Raw genomic sequence first — 22,607 nt, 5'->3', positions numbered from 1 at the left:
GTGGGGACTAATTTATTGTCTGCCCTAACCTAGTAAAAACAAAAGGAAAGCTGGATTTGGCACTCGCTTGCACTCTTCATCTTTATGAGAAAGTATGCCTGAGTTTTTGGGTCTGAGATCAGGTTTGCTTGGTAGCCTCAAAGAGCAATTTACCTTCTTTTTCAAAATTTGCTTTTGATCATTTCAGACAATTCATCCTTTCTGAATGAGAAAGACTAGAAGAGAGGAATGTCGAATGAGGTTAAGTAAACGGAGAATCTGTCACATAAAGCAAGTTTAAAGCCCCGTAACAGCATCCATGCAGGACAAACGGAAGCATTATTCTTTTGAAAACATTATTCTTTTAAACAGTGTGTAATGACATCCTCCCCAGAGACTTCTTCCATAAAAGAAAAAAAAAATACTTCCTCAGAAGTCATCTTCTAGATTCCCAGTATAATGAGTGAAGCACAGTGAAAAGTCAGACTTGTGTTTTTTTATGTAAGAAGGTTCAAAATTAGAACTGCAAAAAGGGGCTCATAAGTTTCTGAATGTTTTTATTTTCTGTTACTCACTGGTATTTCCATGAACCAAAAGGACAAGTGAAAGGAAAAGATGGTCATTATTACCTTAGACCTGTATCAGGGAATGTGTTCTTGTTACAAACTGGAGCCAAACATATTTTGTTTTCAAGGGAGAAATACATAAAACTCAAATATGCTAAATGTACGATAATTCACTCTTAAGTTCCTTTTATCATTTTCTTATGCTGAAATATCAATCTGTGGAATGTGTTTCCAGTACTCTGTGTTGCTATTACCTCCTGAGGACTTAACTGAAAATAAATATGAAAATTTTATGTTTTAAAAGTTTGGTATTATTTAAATATCAGAATTTGGCTTTTGTTTTAAATGTTTAAAATATGTTTAAAAAACAAAAAGGTAAATAAGCAGAGAAATTACTTCTTTCAATTCCAACTCTACTTTGTTTAATTAATGCATGTTCAAATAAACAGTTATTCCTAAAAGATTTCAAAATTGTTGAATGTAAAGGAAAAATGAAGAAAGACACTATAGAAAAATCACAATTATGATGTTTATTTAGCAAAATAAATTGAAGAAAGTTTTCTATTAAAAAAAAGTAAGAATCATATCCAAATTTTAGCTTCCCCATCTTCTTTGGTACTGAAATCAGTGTTCAGGATATATTTATTTTGAAGTTAGTCATTGGGTCTATAACAGTTTTCCATAGAAGGAAAATAGAAAATTAAGTTACCTGTAATTGTCTCATTTATTGAATAACCAATGGGTGTGTAAAAGCAGTCAATTATGTGCAAGCTGAAACCAACATCATCAAGGAAATTCTTTCATAGATACATGTTTTCCACTGGAAATATATCCCAAATTTTTCAATAATCTTCTGCCATCATTTTACTATGTTATCTGAATAGTAACCCAATGTACAGATGGTGTTATTCACTTAACTCATGAATTACTCTCTAAGGAAGGTGACACCACCACACCAGGACTTATTAACATTTATTTTCAACATGACTACACCATTAAAATTTTTTTTCTGTATTTCTTAGAATTGTGTGCTTCAGTCTTTTCATAAAATAGTATCTGGAGATCGCTAATAGCATTAAATTAATATTAATAAAATCCAATTCTATCTAAGTCTTTTTCTCTTAAGAAGAAATATTACTTAAAACCAGACATTTTATTCTTTTAAGAGCAGTATTATATGGACTGCTAATTCAGCCAAGCCACTTCCAGAAACACCATGTGACAACCAAGCTACTCCTATTCCTTTGATAAATTCTTTGCCTTTACCCATACTGATTTCTCCATGTCCCTGCTTTCTTGTGTGAAAGTACCTTCCCCTTAATTTGTTAAAAGAATCTGAGAAAAAAAATCCAGTAACAAACGAGGGCAATGATTTTATTTTTTGCACAGACTTGTGACCACAAAATGATCAAGCAATTTATAGCTTCAGTGCTAACACTGTGATTGGGAACAAGAAGAGTACAACCATAATAAAATACAGCTGTCTATTAGAAGGACTGCATAAAGACATCTTTGGCCATGTAGGCTCTGGGCCCTCTGGAAATAAGTCAGTTGCATTGCCAACATGACAAAGAAAATAGCGATGTTCAGAATCAGGAACAGCCTGGTATACGAAGCAGACAGCGCTGGGGCTCTGCTGCGAGTCGTCGTCACCATCCGAGCCTGTCCAAACCGGCCTTTCATCAAATCACCATTTTTGTGTTTCTCATATGTTACATCTGCAAAATCTAAAAGGTCTTTCATTTCTTCATCTTCATCTATGGGCAGTTCTTTCTGTGCCAAAATCTGAGCTTTCTGTCGAATCTTTTTTTCATTGACTTCAATCTGTGCAAAAATATCAGGGACGGCATCCACAAATTTATAGCGCTTGCCTCCCCTTCGGTTTTTCTTGGACTTGCTTTGCTGCTGCTGCTGCTGTTGCTGTGATATGGCAAAAATCCTGTCGATGGCCTCCTCAGTCTGTCTCTTATCTGAAAATCTCAGCAGGCGCTCAGCAGTCTTCCTAAAGCTGGCTGTGTTCCGGACTCGGGACAGGATCTGCTTCTCCAGCAGCTGGAACACTGGCTTAAAATGCTGCAGGTTCTGTTCCACAATAGCGGCGTAGTCCTTCACCTCAGGGACAACGGTGCTCTTGATGGCTGAACTCCAGTCAAACAGAATTTTCTGACGGTCGGCAATGACCTGTGCCAAGGCCAACTGTTCTGTAGTCTCACCTGTCCACAGGTAAGTGGCGTAGGCATGCTCGCTGGTGGCTACGAACACATCCAGTTGTTGAGAGTCTCCGTGGATGCTGAAGCTCTGAACATCTACGGAGGGCCCTATGAAGAGGTAAGCTGCCCTGGTGATGGGACTTCGGAGGTGTGTGGTGACATTCACATAGTTGGTCCCGTTGTAGGGATAGCCCCGAGGGTATGTCACTGAAGCAAAGGTTCCTTTCTCACTGTAGCCAGTATCATCCATCCAGTACATTTTATAGAGCCCATCTCGCTGCCTGATGAAAGCCCCATGGACCCCATCTACCACTGTCTCCTCAAAAGAAAAATCCACATTGTGGAAGAAGCTTGCTGCTATCTCCAAGGGGCTGTCCTCTCCCAGGTGTATCTGATCCACGAGGAGGAGAAGCTGTGGATGCAGGAGGATCAGATTCCTCTGAACGTTCTTCAGATGGAGCTGGGGGTTATAAGCGCCCACACCCTCTCCTCGGATGAAAACCACCCCATTTTTCTCCACTGCAGCAACAACTCTCCCCTGACAGCTAGCTGCCAGGTCATGCTTGTATTTAGACCATTTTGATGAACAGTCTTCTGTGACCTGACCTTCCCAGGGAGAAAAGCAGCTCTTGGACACAGCTGGGGAAAACATCAAAACATTGTTGAAGAAGGTATACTTTGGCCCATAGAGAGCCTCAGTAATGAAAGGCACACCGTTGGGAGCAAAAGTAAAGGAGTTTTGATCAGGATGTTCATGCCCTGCATTAAAATTTCTCCAGCCTTTGATCCAGTCTTTGTATTTGTTTCTGTGGACAATGTCATATATTGCACGTCCCCCAAGTTTTCCTGACTTGAAGGAAAGGAAAGATCTATTGATTTCTGCAGGCAGCGCACTTCCATAAGTCACAACACCCCAGTCTTCAAAATAATGCAATGCTGGGGTGCCAAAATCTGGAGGGGGGACAGATTTCAAGCTGGCATCATACCTGAAAGAATCAATTTTTTAAAATTAAATGGTTTCCCGATAGAAGTGAAAGGAACACAGCAGAGCTGTGAGGCCACACGGCAACGTGGCTGGAGGAAACAACATAAAAACGCCACCCAGAGCACTGGCAGCGTAGACTGTGTTAGGGGCATTTCTGAAAACACCCACGTATAATCATGCCCTTGGTGAATGGGAGAGGAGTGCGTCTTTACAACTGTGAAGGGTTTGAGCCGGAAATGACAGCTACTGATAGTCACTACGTGGACACTCTTCACTTAATGATTTCAGAACTGCCACCCAAACGACTGGGGCTCATAGAATTAAGCAGCTCATCCAAACCTCTAGTTGAGGGGCTCCTATTCTAGGAAACCACATGTTAAGATTTGGACTCTAGCAATCCTTGAGTGCTAAGGAAGCACTGTTCTGCGAACAACTGATATTATTGAAAGTTTGGTAGAGTACCTTTTTCCCCCTCTAAAAAAATAAATTTAAATAGAGTCGAATTTCACATATTAGATAAAATTTACTGCCAACACCACATCTAAGAATATGAATGGATGAAATTCAGGAAATGATCTAACAGTGGAGGATTTATGATCATGCCACCCACTGCCTAGCCCGATTCCAAGGTTTTGTTTTGTCTTAATCTGCAGATGATGTCATGCTTTTTTTTGATATAAGTTTATTTTAATGTATGATGTTTATTATCAAAGTAAGATAATTCACATCAAACTTTCACCATGATTAAGAACACAAGTTTTGATTCAGGAAGGCTCCAAAAATAATAATGAAGACGACTGTTCACTTTTGGTGATCTGAGACAACAGCCTTGACAGGTTCATATGATTTGCTGCTCAAGGGAAGAAAGGCTCTAAGATACTTTTTCTCTAAAGTGAATCAGTCACCTATGGTAGAGTTAATCTTATTGATATTTATTTGATTTGGGCTGTTTTGTCTTTTGTTCTGGAGTCTCAGTTACGGACATCAGCAATTTCTCTCTGCTTCAGTCTAGTACAGTGTTGGCTTAATTATGATGATTTAACAAATCCAGAAACAAGTGGAACTGGCCATCCTCCTCTCAGGTTTTGGTCAGTTTTCATATTCCCATAAAGGCACTTTCTGAATCTACTTAGACTTAACATTAATCTGACTCCTATAATCAGCTTTATAGAACTCTCTTGTTTATTTACGGGTAAGTGAAAAACACTATTAAGTAATTACTTCAAATACCTAAAAGGAGCCAAGAATGGTTGCATGTTAATATAATGCAGTTCATCTGTGAAGATAGTTTTTAAAAATGCTGGTTATGGGCTTCCCTGGTGGCGCAGTGGTTGGGAGTCTGCCTGCTAATGCAGGGGACACGGGTTCAAGCCCTGGTCTGGGAGGATCCCACATGCCGCGGAGCAACTCGGCCCGTGAGCCACAGCTACTGAGCCTGCGCATCTGGAGCCTGTGCTACACAACAAGAGAGGCCGCGACAGTGAGAGGCCCGCGCACCGCGATGAAGAGTGGCCCCCGCTTGCCACAACTAGAGAAAGCCCTCACACAGAAACGAAGACCCAACACAGCAAAAATAAAATAAATAAATTAATAAACTCCTACCCCCAACATCTTAAAAAAAAAAAATGCTGGTTAAATTACCTCAGTTACCACTTTACTTTTTTTTCCCTCTTAATTGTTCAATTTTTTTTTTTTGTAAATGAAAAGAAGCAATCAAACCACAGAAGCTTACTTTGGAGTTGAATGCAAATTTCAGTAGCTTGAAAAGACATCAGGGATTAATGATTAACCAGTTCCCTGTAATTTTTATTTTAATTTATTGGATGCCAAAAATGTATTTGGCAGTACTTTAAAAAGGAGAGCCTGGCTTCTCCTTCTAGGCTTAAAAGATTAAGGCAAAAAAATTACATGGTTCTTTTATTATCAAAGTAAAACTGTCAAATACTGTCACCACTTTTAAATAGTTTTGAAAATTTAGCAACAGCTTTGCTATTAGAAGATTATAATGCTCCATTTATCAAAACAAAACATTTTACTAGTTTTTTTTTGGTGTGATTATCAGAATAACTCAGTCTAAATTACGTGGTTTTTCTCTTTATATGATTTCAAAAATGATGTAAATCAAAACATGCATATCTAGGAAATAGTGTGAGCCTAGTATTCTAATACATGGAAAGCAAAAACGCAAACAGTAATCAGATCTTAAATGGAAGGAAATGTTTCTAACAGAATTTCAAAACTGTGATATGAATTGAATTGAAGCTGTGAGTACATAGGTGGCGTGGAGAAAGTGTTAAAAAGTAGATTAGTTTTTCTTTTTTAAGGTAAAAATATTAGCACGCTGTACCCCTGGGTACAATTTCTGTTTAAAGTCAGTACAAGGTAGCATACCAGAGAAATTCTGTGTGAAGCGTACACCAGCGCTGCCCTTTGGAAGGCGTCCCTGGACCTTCCATCACACGGTTCCTTCTGATCTGGTCAGCCAACCAGTTACCACTGCCGTTACGCATGACAAATTTATCCAGGAACACTAATTGGCTTTCTGGACCATAAAACCAGTTGTAATTTGAGTCTGCAATAGCCACAGTTCTTTGAAACCCTGGGGAAAGAAGTTTGACAGAATTAAGATAAGTTAAAAACTGCCTACTTCCATAAAGGCCCAAACAATGATTCTCAATCCTGGTTCCAAATTAGACTCAATTGTGTACCTTAGATAAAAATAAGAAACAAAAAACCACCATGCCCCCGCTCTACCCCAGGCCAGTTAATCAGAATCCTTCTGAAAGTCTTCCACAAACCTGTGTGCAGGTTTGTCATGTGGCAACTTGTCTTTGGTAATGGAAACAACTATTAATGCTTACGTTTGTTGCCTACCTTCCTCATTTTCTAATGTCCATGCTACAGGCAAATATAATTGCATGGATACATGGGAGATCTATCTTCTTGTGCATGGTGAGTCCCTGAACCTGGGATCAGCACTAGCTTTCCCACCAACTCATCCCACATCCCAGACCAAGATAATAACATAAGGTGCTTCAACTTGGCATCCAATACAGCAGAAATTATAAGGTTTCGGGGAGAAACTGAGTTTCTATGGGAAGAAAATGAAACAATTCCAGAGAAGGTCCTGCCTGTATGTACTATTAGAAGTTGAAGAAAAGAGAGAAAATGTAAAGATCATACTGGAATAGGTCAGAAAAACAAATGTAGGTAAGACCAGATAAAATTCTGGGTCAGACAGGAATAATCGTTACTAGAATAGCCATTGTAGAGAAAATAAAAAAGAAATGTTGTTGAGAACAGACTGACTTAACACAGAATCCCTTCTAAAAATGCCTGCATGACCATATTTACATGATTTACAGCTAATGTTTTTGCTTCTAGCAGTTTAGTAAACTCTCATCCAAGTACATCTTACTATAAAATGTGATTTTCTGAATCTTCTACTAACCTGTATCTTAAAAGCAGATGGGATGTTTTATTACTCTGAATCCCCTGCCTATTACAGTGCCTGGCACATAAATGTCCAATAAAGGTTGTTTTACTAATTGACACAAATACATGATTTCTCCTCTTAGAGGTGCTCATATTGTCTTTTTCACCTTAGGAAGTAGCCACATACACAGTTTACAGCAAACCCAAGCCCTGATGTGGCTGGCTGTTAGAACTCAGATCAAATTACAAAGCACTGAGACCTCTTAAAGGCCCTTGCTTTAGATGGCCTTTGTTTACCAAGATAAACTAAAGATAAAAGAGGCCTCTCCTGCATGCTTAAGGATAACCAAAACAATAGGGTTCCGCATGTGAGCCTAAACTAAATTTTTCTAAACTAAACATGGTTCTTTTGCTCTGCAGTATTTTTTTGATAACTAATCCAACAATGGAGATTCTATCCAATCCATGTGTATATAACCAGAGCAAAAAGATTTAAAAACTGGATTGTTTGCTGTAGGTCTAGAATCATTCAACTAAAAAATTGCATTTCACTGAGGGAAAACCCACCCTGATGAAAATTTACCTCCTAAACTTTTTCTAACACGATAGTCCTGTTTAGAAATAAGGAGAGTTATAGGCTGTCCTAGAAATGAATAAACTCTTTATGTGTGTGTGTGTGTGTGTGTGTGAGCCAGTTCTCTTAAAAGGCTAAGCTACATAGCAACAAGAAATTAAAAGTTTCATAGAAATTCATTTTTTTCTTTCTTTTTTTAAAAAAATTTTCAGCTGTGTTGCGTGGCACGTGGGTCTTAGTTCCCCAACCAGGGATTGAACCCACGCCCCCTGTAGTGGAAGAGCGGAGTCTTAACCACTGGACCGCCGGGGAAGTCCCAGAAATTCATTTTTTGGTTTGCTTTCTATATCTTATACCATTTATTTCCACAAAATATTTTGAGTATTAACACATTATTGACCAGGGGATTTCTGCAGAAACTAACGCCTGTGCCTGTAATACGTCTCTGGTCAAAAATGTGTTAAGAGAATACTAAACCCCCAATTTAAATATGTAGATGTAATCTTTCTTTTGAATCATGTTTGTATAGTTTGGAAGAAAAAATTTAAAACTAAAAAAGTAAAATAGGATCAATTAGGGATCACACATAAAGGAAAATTAACATGTAATCATAAGTATTTTTGTTCTGTTTAGATTCATGAAAATGAGTTTGTATATGTACCCAAGTTTGTACACATACAAAAATAAAAGTACTGTGGAGGCTACAAATTATATTTGATCTGTTAAGCTCTAAGCTTTATAATACCTAAATCACATGAACTCTCCAAATATTCCTGGCTATATACAACTCTTGAATTATTCTTTGGTTAAAAAAAAATCCCTTTAACCTCAATATGGCTCAAATCCCACGTCTCTTTTCTTAGTCTAGTCCATCTTCATAATCAGAAAAAATTACAGTTGTTTAATGTTTTCCCACTTCTAAGTCCTCACTGTACCTGGCAGGATGGTTCTATACATAAATGCAAAGTGTTGTTTAAGCCATGGGTGGCCAAAGTGGTTGATGTCAAAGTGCCTCTGAACAAGAAACATATACTGGAAGAGTGATCTAGTGGTGTAGCTGCCATATGCAACTCCTTCATAGAGGGAGCCGTCTGTCACCTCTCGGAGCAAGACAAGAGACTTCTCCATGATAGTCAGAACTTGTTTGGTCCATAAGTAAGCTTCTTGAAGATACCCTGAAAGATGAAAACACATGGAAACAATGACTAAGGCTGTAACAAACTAAAAACAAAAATATGGCCAAATAAAACCCTCTGAGTTATCTGACCAGTTTATACTGCAACTTGCATTTTGTAAAACTCTCACTTATCAACATTATAAATAACATCCTGCTAGTCCAGGTTTATGATGAGTCCATGATCTAAGTTAAGAAGTTCTTGAATACAGGTCATTTATTAATTAAAGACAAACCTTTAAATAAGTATCAGTCATTTCGTAATCTTTAATAAGATCTAAGATTACAAATTGTACATACTTTATGTCTGCAAGAAAGGACCTGTACATTGAGACTTTTACTCAATTTTTCTAGAAAACACTGTTTGAAAATATTTTTGAAGTTTTCCGCTTCACAAAAACTGTCACCATTATTTTACAGAATTTTTAATGAGCTGCAAATATTATAAATGCTAAATGAACAGTCTCCAACGCATCCTGTTCTTAGAAGACAATACCTCATCCTTTACGTGGTTTTAGATTCCACAGCATTGGAAAAGGCAGCACAGTGAGGTGGAGAGACCATTGGAGTGGCAATCTAAAGGTGACAAAAATAAACTGGGAGTCCCTAATCTGCCAAAAATGAGCCACATGATTTTGTTCAAGCACTTCTTCAACCTGCCACATTTTTCAATTTCCCCAGCTGAAAATTAAAGCTCTAAAATTTTTTCTAAAATCTTTTTGACTTGGAAATGCTTACTTCCTATAATTCTTGTGAGACCAGCGTTTAGGCAACAATAACAATTCCTCACGTTTCGTAACATTTATAATTTACACAGCACCGAACATAATCTTACTTAATCCTTTTAGCAACTCAATTATGCATTATTACCCCAAAATTACAGAAAGGTTGACTTGTCCTCTGGCATATGACTAAAAATGAACAGAACTTTGATCTGAACCTAGGTCTTTAGATTTAAGGTTTGTTTTGTTTGCTTGTATTTAAAATACACAACCTCTAAGGATAAAATTAAGCTCACTGCCTCCTAATGAGTGGACTTTTGTTGTATCACTCCCATAGACGTGTGTGTGATCATCCATGCTGAACCCTCTACCACAGTCTACTAGGTGTGCTGGGTTTGGGGGCTTCCAGAGGCCCAGGTACCACCAGGTACCTCCCAGCCTAAATCCAAGGTTCCAGGCTAAGTAAGACCAAGCTCTCATCTCATGGGGGTGCAGCACCATTCTTAGGCTCTGCTGTGCAGAGGTTACTGTTAATTGTACACTGGCTCCTTCTCCCATCCAGCTCCACACCTGACCTCCTGGATAGTTTTCAATTTCCATTAGTCATTAGAGTTTAAAATCTCAATCATCCTTATCTTTTTTCTCTCTGTATCCTCCATCTCCAATCAGATACCAATGTGACTGATGTTTAAAATTAGAACTGCTACTCACTGCTGCCCAGATATTACCTGATTTTCCTTATAAAAACCCTATTCATGAGACAAGGCAATGTCTACCTTTGTAAGCTTCAAATCTTTCAATACGAGGTACCAATATTGTTGTTACTGATGCTCTGCCCTGTATTTTTTTCCATCATCCATACACCTTGCCTGGAATGTTCATCATTTTCAGTTATCCATATCCTACCCATCCTTCAAAGTTCCATGCACCATCTCAAACTCACCTAAAGAACCTTGTTCTCCTGAATTCAAACTTAACACACTCGTTGGATATTTAATCATAACTTCATGATCCCCTTATTTCATTCCGTGGTAATACTATGAGTATGGTGTAGTCATTTAAACATTTCACACCTGTCTTCTTTCCAACTGACTTGTAAACTGCATACGTGTGATCCTGTGGGCCCTGTATCCTAAGCCTTAAGACAGGGTTAGCAGAACAGAGGGAAAATCCTAACTCTCTCACTGCTGAAATTTCATCTGAGTCCAGTAGGAGCTACACCTGACTAAGCTACCTCAGTCAGTATCTACAAGGCTGCTCTGAGAACATGGAATTATTGGCACGGCGTGCCTGAGGTAGCTCCTAAAGTTAGAGTGAGGCTGCCAAGAAAGCCGGGGCTGTAAGTCTGATTATTAACTGAGATGTGCAGGACCAGAGATTTCACTCCTTCTTTTGTCCCATCTTCTTAGAAATGTGTGTGCTGCTTATGGAATGGCTCTGGGAGAGTGCATCCCAGAGCAACCCACTACTTTACTCAGAAAACAAAGGCATGTGAACACTCCTGCCAGAAGAAAATTCAAATTTTGACCCAATTCGAGCCAGTATTTTAGGTGCCTGCTTAATATCTGGAACAATTTTATCTACTGTGAAGAATGAAGAAATAAGCTCTATTCCTGTTGGTAAAGAACTAAAATTTATCTAAGGAAATAAAACTGTACTAGACTAAAACTCACGGCCCCAAGCTGCAATCCAGCTCACTCCAAGGTTCTTTCCACCAATTCATGATGCTATCTCTCCACAGGCCTGTGGATTTATAAATGGTTTGATGGTAGATGTTCACATGGCTTACCTCTTGACTTTTAAAATTTCATTTGTTTTTGTGAGAGTGGGGGACAAAGGGAGCTAGCATGAAAATTTACCCTCTTAATCAAGCTTTCCTTAAGTTACTAAAATTGAACTTCTATTCTGAGAGCGGTAACAAAATATAGTGGAAAGCCAATGAAGTTTGAGTTTGTCTAGAACTGGGTCCAAATCCCAGCTTCCTTTTATGGTTGATGTGAGAATTAAATAAAATATGGATAAGGATTAGCACATGCCATATGCTCAATTAATTTGTTTCTTTTCTTCTAAGACCTAATTAAAAGTGATGGTTCATATGACAAGGGAGAAAGCTAGGCTTGGGTAAAATCTGATGCTGGATAACGTGCAAAATGCTTACTAATTCTTATGGGGAATATAATCAAGAGTTAAGATTTGCCAGTTACGAGTATATATTTAATGCTAATAACTACTGTGATTTAGGGTTGTTTTTCTTAAACATAATCTTATTTAGTCATTTATAGACTTCCACAGGAGTTGTAATTAAGTCAGAATTACAAGAACAAAGAAAACGCAATATTAGCAATTACGTAATACAATAAGGTAAAGCAGCTATACGATCCACAAAAGTCAATTCCAAATTTGACCTGAATGATGTAGATTGATTGTTTTAAAGTCTTTAGAGGGACAAAAAAAGTAGTGCTGTAATGATACACACCTGTGTATGAGGACTATTCAGTTCATATAATAAACCATCTGTTCAGCTTTTAAAAACTCTATCCAGGCTGGCTGCCTTCACTGTCAAAAATCTTTGGAAAAAGGAAGATTCACCACTGATCCTGTGCTGTAAGGATATGGCTTGGGACAATCAAACGCCATACTCAAGTAACCTTCAGGCTAATATAACAAGCAGAAATGAGGAGAGAGATGTCTCTCAACTCTTCAAGAGGTGTCCCAGATATTACTTCATCTTATGGGCTTAGTTAGGATCCAAGCATGAACATATACTTAGACTAGTTATATAAATGCTTTGCTCACAACATGGTAACTACAACTGATGTCAGCTCAGGCATCCCCTCGGTGTGTCCGTACGTACCTTGATTCATCAGGACTAGGCTTCCTGTGAGCAAGGCCATGCAGTTGGTGGGCTGATGATTGTGCAGGTATTGAAATCCCCATCCTCTCCTGTATGAAGTTTCATACATATATCCCGAGGCATTGGCAATCACTTCAAGAAACCTCTCCTGTTGTGTCTTGCTCAGGTAGTTGTACAAGAAGTCATAGGCAGTGGCAAAACCAACCAGGGAGTGAGCAAGCGGGACTTCATCCCAAGGAGCATCTTTCACCAACCTGTAAAGGAAAAGAAGCCATGCAAATGAGTGCCACCAGGCTCACAGCCCTCATCACACTTTTAAAGCGTCTATTTCTCAGAACTAAAGGACACAAGTGGAGATACAATGCAAAAGGTTTAATGACACAAAAGATAGATTTCCCTCCACATAAGACACAAGCATAAAGTTTGTCTAATGTGAAAATTACAGTTAACACTTTCCTCTCTCCAGCTTCTGGCAACATCAAGATGTTGAGATTTTTTTACTTTTGACTTTTTTCTTTACTCTTCATGAGAGGTAGAAGAATATATTCAAAGAGATCGAAAGCACATAACATGTCGTGGCAGAGCAAAGTTCTCTGGAGTACCCATTAACTAGTGCTCACCCCCCCTTTCTACCTGCAGTAGGGTTCTCAGTTCTGTTCTATGGCTGCTGTGCTGAAACTGTCCAACATGTGTGTATATCCTATCTTATTTCCCACGGGCCGGTCAAGGTAAAGGTACCACGGTGTACAGTTTGGGACCTCTCAATCTATACAGACCCACTTGGTCAATGCCGTGATGAGGAGAGTGGCTAAAACACTGGTGTAAGGGAGTAAAATGAGCTGATTCTAACTCAGATTTCTGCGTCTCATTTTTTCTCATAGAATGAACGGCACTGCCTTTAAGGTTCTTCAAGTACTTTTCAGGGAAGTCTATAAAAGCTGATCTGTGAAGTATTAAACTGTCATTTGCTAGGAAACCAAATTTCTGCTTGACTTGCTACATAATTCTGCAAGTGCATTAATAGCGTGTGGCCTGCATTACACAGGAAGCTAAAAAGGATCTTTTGCAATCACAGTTCTAGGGAATTATCCAGAAAACCCTCCCTATCTGTTCAGGATGTATTTGAGTAATCTCTAAAAGAGGGAAACAAATGAAGGGCGTGCTGTACTTGCGGGAGGTGGAAGAAAGCTCTCAATTAGGGATTAAACTAAAGCTTAACATTTCTATGCCAGAGCCTCTTTTTTGGCAAACTTGTGAAGCCTCAGCCTCTTTCTCAATATGTTTTAAAATTCATAACATATAATACATAGGGGTACCAGGAAAGGTATTACTTTGAAATATAACTATCAGTACAGATATTTTAAAAAATTGTGATATATGTGCTTCTTTATTAAGGCATTAAAATACAAGATTTAATGGCAGGGATAGTAACTATGATAATGTATAAGTAGTGATAAGCATAAGTAATATTTTGAGATGTACACAGTAACTGAATGTGACATGAAAATATCTGTGACCAAGTTACAGGTTCTCCTGATATTACTATAGTTGGTTATCCAGATTTATGATTTAGAAGAGATGCTAAAATTTCAGTTAGAGTTAGTGAAAATTAAGATGCAGGATTTCTCCCATACAAACCCCACAGACCCTAGGTTAAGAATACTTAAAATGTTCTGAGACACTACCTCTTCTAGACTGTGCTCCTCTTTCAGGAGTTTATATTAAAGACCTGATCTTAGTAAGGCCTTCTCTGCTCACTCTGTCAGAACTTCAGCATTACTCCCCAACTCACAGTATTTCATTTGCCTTCCTACTTTTTTGTCCTCTTAGCGTTTAAGTATGTATATGTATATGCATATGCATATGTTTACGTATACGTATCCCCTACTAGAATTGAAATTCTACAAGGGCAGGGTTATCTTTTCTTCTCTGTTGTATTCACTATTGGATCCCCAATCCTACAACAGTGTCTGGCACACAGGAGACTTTCAATAAATACTTTGGGGAAGAAAGAAAAAAATGAAGGAACAAGCCTATAAAACTAGGCTACACTGTTGACAATGAATATGTGATGATTAAGGAATAAGGAATTTGGAAGAATCCTTTGGTATTTAACAATAACTTCAGTGTTTGGTTAGCTGTGCTAGTGATAACAGCCTGGTGCTAAAATGACTAAAGTTGATGAGCTTCTTAACCAGTTGGTCACGGACAAAGCTGCCTTGCCAGTCAGCTGGCCAGTGTGTGTACTGGTTGTAAACAGACTATGAAGAGTGTGAATTAATTCCCTACTTCTAGGAAAAAAAACAACTCAGACTGCAAGCTCACTGCCAGGGAGTTAGAAACACAATCTTCACTGACTTACAGTGATTGGGGAAGCAGGGAGAGACTCCAAGGCATTTTTTCCCCAGCCCTGTGTCTCTGCCCCATGTCTTCTATAAATGACAGCACATACACGTAGCCACGATAAAGCTGGCATCAATGAGCTGCTACCATCTATTGAGCCCTGACACGTCTGATACACCAATGAACTTATTTTTTATAGATAAAAGAACATTTAATATAATTGTTCTTCAGGAAATATTACTATGCAATTTGTGAGAAAATTTCCAAATTCCCACGTATAGTTGCTTACTCCAAGCAGTTTCCAATTCAACAAAATCCTAGCTTAAAATCCTAGCACTGACTTAAAAAAAAAAAAAAAAAAGAGTTCCTGGTACCATCAGGTGCATCACTATATCATTATGAAATCTGATCTGTAATAGCTACATTTCTAAGAGTTTACCTAGATTCTTTACCAATACATTCTTACCCAGCTTCATCTTCAGATACAGAGAGTAATTATGGATGACACTATATTTTACTGTCATGGAAACCAAAGGAAATTTGCTTCTAGTTCATGAATAGCAGCAAAGGAACTATCGTATTCAATGTGATCCTAACTAGCAGTTACTAAAACTACTAAAGAAGCATGTTAAGAATCACAAAAAAAGATACAGGTATTAATTTATGAATTTTATTTCAGCGTAACATATTTATATGTACATATTTACCAATCTTTTGAAGGGGAGCTAAAAGCCTTGTCTTTGAATGTGGGTCTACGGATCAGTGTCATTGTTTTTCCCTGCAAAGAACACATATGACACATCATCACAATTTCCAGCCTTGGTTTCTTTAATATAGGAAGAAATTAAAGATACTTGTGAAGGAATATAGAATCCTTCCAAACTTTTACGAGTTTTTCCCTAAACTTTTACTAATCTCATCCACATTAAATTATGACAGCAATTTTTTATAGTAAGTCATTCCAAAGCATTTAAGTTGGTTCTGGAAATATTAATTCTTTTTTATAAACTCACACTTATTCTATTTGTATAATATTATTAAAATTGTGTAATTAGAGGTATTAGTGAAAGTGGCATAAACTGGTTTGAGAACAAATATAACTGACATTTGCTAAGCACATAATTCTACAGGTGGCAACAGAAATTAATGGACACAGCCTTGACATTCAGCAGTCTCTGAGAGCTGCTGCCAGTTACACAAGGAATGGAGGTTAATTTCATTGGCAAGTCAGTTAAGAGGTGGTTAGTTAAGAAAAGTAAGTTAAGTGGAGGTTAGTTAGGAAAATTTTTACTGTATTCCTCTTTTTATAAGCTACACTTTCCCCTGTTTAGAGAGCTGTTCTTAAATTAAGGTCCATGCACCCCTGGGGTCTCTGAGACTCTTTCAGGGGATCCATGACTAAAAATTATTCTCATAATAATATAAAGATGTTATATGTTGATATTTGCACTGACGGTGCAAAAGTACTAGTGGGTTAAAAATGTTGGCATCTTAGCAAGAATCCAGGCAGGGGCACTGAACTGCTCTAGTAATCCTTGTATGATTCTGCATACTGCCGTGCACTCTAAGTTTAAAAAAAAAAAAGCCAGTTTCACTTAAGAATATCCTTGATAAAGTGGTAAAAATGATTAATTTTATAAAATCTCAACCTTTTTAGTTTATATCTTTCTAATACCCCATGTGATGAAATGGGAAGTATGTAAAAAGCACTATCCGTAGCAAAGTAAATAACTATCATGAGGAGAAGAAATTGTGCACTTAGTTGAGAGCTGAATTAGCTCCTTGTTTTTTCACGAAACATCGTTTTTACATGAGAGAATGACCAACTGATAAATTACAGTTTTTTAGACTTGGGTATTTAAGTGGAAGTCTTTTTGAAACAAGGAAGCCTGCCAGTTCGAGAAAAACTGAAAGGTTTTGTTGACAATGACAAAACTTGAGTTTTCAAGCAAAAAAACAAAAAAAAAAGAATTTTGGAAAAATTGTATTGCTACCATGAGCTTAAAAGTTTACCAATACTTCAAGACTTTTCTGACGAGGTCAGTGATAACAAGTGTGATTTATTTTTATATTATATAACTAAATGCATCAACATTTGGAAGATGGAATAACTCAGCGAATAAACATTCAAATAAAAAAGGCATATTACAAAACCATACAAAATAAAAGATTCATTATAAGTGCAAAGCATACTAATGGATTTTTTACCAATTAAAATATATGAGGAATTTTATTAACTAACATGGTTTCAGATTCCACATTGAAACTAACTTTTATAATCCAGATTCTACATAGAGCTAACTTTTACAAAACTACCACTTGTCAAGTTCTAGTACAGTAGCAAAGAAAACTGTCATAATTATCTGAAAAGACTCTTCAAATACTCCTCCCTTTTCAGTCAGATGTCTGTTGAAGCTGGATTTTCTTCATATTTTCAACTTAAACACTACATTGCAACAAACTGAATACAGAAGATATGCAAGATTTGCAAAAGTATAAAACAATGATCTCCTTCACACTAAATATTTTGTCTCCAAAAATCTAGTTATATTTTGCCTAAAAATATGTTATCTATGTTAATATGAAATGGATTTATTTTTCAAGAGAATGAATAAATTTTTTTTTAAGTTTTTAGTTTTAATTTCTAGTACGGTAAATTTCAATAGGTATAGCCCACATAAACAAAGCTCTTTGATGTCTGATGTCGTCATTAATTTTTAAGAGTGTAAAAGAGTTCTGAGTCCAAAACATTTAAAATCTGCTGCCTAGAATATTTCCAAAGGTGAATTTAAGTGAATTTATGTGAAACAGAATGATGTAAACATAGAAAGGAACTATTAATTGCCTGGGTTGGGGTGCATGGTATTGGTGGGGAAAGGCACAGGGTTTATCATGATGTGCCATTTCCATAAATCAAGTTGTGACTGTAAAAGGAAGAGACATAAAAACCTTCCCAAAATTTAGTAGCTTCACTAATCAGAATTTTTATAACAATTTCATGTGGATAGACTGCTTCCATTATCATAAATGCTTTTGAACTACTATGTACAGAGTACAAAAGTAGGCAATCTAAGGAGTCTATTACTTAAAAATTGACAGCTTACTTGATGAAATGACTAATATAAAAAGTCTAATAACAATGTTGACATCCATTTTTATTTGCATAGATTTGTTTTAAATGATCAAATAATTATATTCAAAATTTTTCCATATAGTCTTGGTAGATATTTTGTAGAAAATTATTATCTGTGAAAAGATTAATACTTAGGTATCTAAGATTAATCTTAGGTATTATGAGGTTCACAGAATAGTCTATGTATAATATTGTTTAAATTTTTATACTATTTCATTTATACAAATACTGTTAAAATAAATACTTGGAATAACAGAAGTTCTGTATTTAAAATCTAAGAGGTGTCAAGAGATCACTGATATTTAAATATTTAAATGAATCAACGATATACAAAAAAATATATACTGGAAACAATGGGACAACTCGTAACTCCCTTTATAATGTTATTATGGTTATTAGTCCTGTTTTTTGAGCACTTTTTACAGCTTGACAATTTTATACTTGGATTTTCATATGTAACTGTATTTTGAAGGTCATGATTTGATCCATGGTATAAGCAAGTCTATGTGTTTTCAAAAGTATGTTTAAATGAGGCTCCACTGTTTGTTAAACGTTTCCAAAAAGTAGAACTCAAAACAATCCTTCTTCTTCTCATTCTGAGATAACATACATTTTTATAACCCTATAAAATATTTACATAGTAAATTCATAAAGTAGAAGATTCATATTTCAAAATCTGGTTTATTTTAGACACTAGATGTTCATGTATAAATTTAAGAGAAAATGAAATAAGCCTTAAAGGATTTAAGAATTTAAACGTACAGTGCAGCGATGAGCTCTTTAGAAATTCCCAGATGTAACTTTACAGGGCAGAGCAGCACCAACTTCACATTTTCCAGCTTCGCTGCAGCTGTGTCTACTGCACATAAGCTACACCCCTGCCTATAGCATGTACACCACCAAAATATGCCAATATAAGGTCAGTTCTATTCTTAAAATGTAAATTAATCTATTCATTCTAAAAGAGTCCTGAAGACAGTAACCTGACAGAAAGTCATTCAGTTTTTCAACCAAATACTTTTGTGTGCTTGGAAACAACCTCCAGTAAGTTAGAAGAGTCATGTGTTACCACTACTTTTAATAATATGACTCATGGCAATTGTGATTCGTCTTTTTTCCCCTCTGTAAGTTAAACATAAAAACTAGCCATAAATGTTAAATGTCAGTAACATGTTAAATTTTGTAAGTAATTCCTGTAACATTTAGCCAAAGGAAGTGGATTTCTAACCCATGTGGCCTTGCCTGTGAAGCACAGTAGGACCCTGACAGTGATTTGCCAAGAAGAGTAGAGTAAGCCTGGAATATAGAGAAACTTGATCTAGGGGCCTCTGAGTGGGCAGCAAGCTATCCAAGGGGTTTGTTAAACTCAACTCTGGCCTGGTTTGTAGTCCATATTCCAAATGTTTGATCATGTGGCTAAGGGGTGGCATTTGCATCATGAAGCAAAATCAACTATTTATAGTTGGGAGGAAAGAGAAAAGTTATATTTCATATTAATTAAGCACATAGTGTGTGCCAAGCCCTTTACATACTTTATTTCATTTAATCTTCAAAATTTACATTAGATGTTACAGCCCCATTTCATAGATTGTAAAAGCGGTGTTTGGATAGGAAAATTACTCGTTGAAGATCACGTAGCTAAGTTAAATAGTGGAGCCAAGAATGGAATCCAGGACTACCTGAATCTAGAATTTTTACTTCTTCCTGGTGAGGGAAAGCACTGTGCTTTTAAAGAAAGTCACCAACTTTGCAATAAGAACCCAGCCAGAAGAAAGGGCTAGTCAGCAAATCTACCAAGAACTAGGCAGAAGGGCACTTATGCTGAAATACAACACAGGGTTCCAAAGCCCTGCCATGTTCATGATACCAAGAGAGAAACAAGGCATGAGGTGTGGGAAAAGGGGCACACATGAGGAGAGATATCATGATACTGTGCTCACAAGGTTGCTCAGGGCCCACCCTAGGAACATGTGATTCCAACCATGTAGCATTCTTGAAACAATTCCTCCTTCTCCCCACAGACCTCTGGTGAGCGTGAAGCTCCTAATGTACTGCTCCAGGTCCAGCTGGTCCAGGGGCTGGTGGGCCTGAACCTGCATGCTGAGAACGCTCAGCTCCTAAAGCTAGCCAGGGCTACAGACACAGAAATAGACAATGAGCTTTCCTTTTTGAACATCTACTTTGCTCCCTACTAGAGAACAATTGCTAAAAGGATAACAGAACAATAGAATGGGAATTGACTGTATATTAAGACATCTTCAGGGAAAATGACTTATGGGCCATGAACTATAAAAGGTCATTTCTTGGGCCTCCCTGGTGGCGCAGTGGTTGAGAGTCCGCCTGCCGATGCAGGGGATACGGGTTCGTGCCCCGGTCTGGGAGGATCCCATATGCCGCGGAGCGGCTGGGCCCGTGAGCCATGGCCGCTGAGCCTGCGCGTCCGGAGCCTGTGCTCCGCAACGGGAGAGGCCACGACAGTGAGAGGCCCGCGTACCACAAAAAAAAAAAAAAAAAAAAAAAAAAAGGTCATTTCTTCCACAATCTTCATTTCCATATTCATGAAATCACTGGATTCAATATATAGAGTACTACCACTTAATTTCATTTTAAAGCTATAAATTCAATATTCCAAATATTAAATTCTAAAATACAAAAATTTAGGTCAGTTTGGCCCTACTCAAGAATAGTGAGGAGTCAATTATGCAAAAGCAGAAACTAAAAAGAATATTCTTTTTTACTTAAAAAAGTATTCTAATGGCTTATAGAGAAAATGAATTAGTCTGAGTGTCAAAATATACACCAAGCTAATGTAGTAGTGTTGTTAAATGGGAAATGGCACTGCCATGTCATTATTCCAGTGTTTAATTCACTGACACAAAGTCCTTTTATCCAAATATCCAAGTATGCTATCCAAGTAGGCTGTTTCATTCTATTTAAATGGAATCAAACAGCATTCAAAATTGTAATCCCTTTTTGCTGGCCGAGTGTGTTTTGGGCTAGTGTCCAGCCTGAAAAGGTAAGAGGGAGAAGCACAATAATTAAGATGATTCAGATTTGATAAGAAGACCTCTGTTTTGTAAGAAAGACAGAGCTCAAAGGACTAGAGTTTAAAACAGGCTCACCTATCACATTCTAATAATAAATTATGAAAGAATCTGTTATAATGGAGAAATTCTGAAACTTGAAAAGGTGGTAGGAGAGAATAACCTAGATTTCCTGCATTGTTCAGAAAAGCTTAATCAAATGATTTTTGGCCTTTAAAAAAAGTAGCTTGGTATTTTATAGGCTTAACATGCTTTATATTTATATATGTAAAATGTTTCTAAAAGTTCAGTTGAGGACTTCCCTGGTGGTCCAGTGGTTAAGACTCCACGCTTCCAATGCAAGGAAGGGGGCACGGGTTCAATTCCTGGTTGGGAAAGTTCCACATGCCACGTGGTACAGCCAAATAAATAAATAAAAGTTCAGTTGAACAATTCATAGATGTCATCACTTCAGTCAATGACTATGCAAGTATCCAGTGATCATGTGAGAAACAATGCCTAGAAGTAGTTGATTTGATTTTAAGAAAAAATTAAACATGGAAGAAGAGTCAGGGAAGTCAATGAAAAGAAGAACAATGATGGAGGGTGGCTAGCTCTGCCAGAGAAGAAAACACACTATAAACCTTCGCTAATCAGAATACAGTGGTACTGACACATAAATAGATAGACATACCAATGGAATGAAACAAAATTCAGAAACAGGTACAAAACATATGGAAACTTGGTATGTGATGAAGGTCGCATTAAAAATCAATAGGGAAAAGAAGTACCCTCTAACAAGTTATACTGGAACAACTAGATAGTCATTTGAAAAAAGGAGAAAACTGGATCCAAACCTCATAGAATACAAGAAAATAAACTCTAAATTAATTAGGCATCTAAATATAAAGTATGAGATAAAAAATCTTAAAAGAAAGCATGGATGAATTCCTTTGTGACCTGGAGAAGGGAAAGCCTTTCCAACTATGATTCAAAAACAAGAAGCAATAGAAGAAAAGACTGATCATTTTGGCCATATAAAGCTTAAAAGAAAAAATAAGACAAAACCTTTTGCATAGGGGGAAGAAAAAGACCACAAGTAAACATGAATAAACTGGGGAAAAATATTTGTATCATATACCCTGAATACAGTTAGACTTATCCTAACATACCAAAGGCTCATAAAATTTAAGAAAAAGATCAAAATCTCATTGGAAAAATGAGCAAGTGACAAACAAGACAGTTAACAAAAAAAAAAAAAAAGGGCAAACATCCCTCATTCAAAATTCTCATCTCCACTTATTATAAAAGAAATTTAAATCAAATTACAACTGATCTAACATTAGAATCAGTAAAAATCTCACATATGACAAATACTCTAGTCAAAGCTGTGGAGAAATAGGCACACTCTTAAAATGCTGTTAGGGGTGCAGCGTAGTACAAATCCTATGGGGTAGAGTTTGGTAACATTTAACAAATTTTATAAACATTTTATATTTTGACCCAGTAATACCACTTATAGTAATCTATCCCAAAGACATATGTCCACAAATAAAAAACCATATGTGCATAAGGTTATTAATCGTGGCATTATTTGTAATATGATTCT

General features: G+C 37.0%; 1 protein-coding gene across 2 annotated transcripts in view; it reads right to left on the bottom strand.

Moving 5' to 3' along the window:
- Nucleotides 1-1,893: 1,893 nt before the first annotated feature.
- The window catches only part of DSE (dermatan sulfate epimerase), a gene marked incomplete at its 5' end in the record, with an annotated part of 36,930 nt that continues 16,216 nt past the window's right edge, over nt 1,894-22,607 (bottom strand). Inside the window, 4 exons of one of the 2 annotated variants that reach the window (XM_079716337.1) lie at nt 1,894-3,741; nt 6,132-6,339; nt 8,685-8,924; nt 12,500-12,753. In XM_079716337.1, the coding sequence (XP_079572463.1) occupies nt 1,977-3,741; nt 6,132-6,339; nt 8,685-8,924; nt 12,500-12,753 (2,467 nt within the window). In that variant the 3' untranslated portion in view covers nt 1,894-1,976. Of the gene's footprint in view, nt 3,742-6,131; nt 6,340-8,684; nt 8,925-12,499; nt 12,754-22,607 lie in introns of those variants that run through there. The other variant, XM_079716338.1, reaches the window with a different exon arrangement.

Source organism: Hyperoodon ampullatus (assembly GCF_949752795.1).
Source record: "Hyperoodon ampullatus genome assembly, chromosome: 12".
NCBI classification, from domain to species: Eukaryota; Metazoa; Chordata; class Mammalia; order Artiodactyla; family Ziphiidae; genus Hyperoodon; species Hyperoodon ampullatus.
The sequence above is the reverse complement of the archived record's forward strand: the minus strand, read 5'-3'. Positions and strand labels throughout refer to the sequence as shown.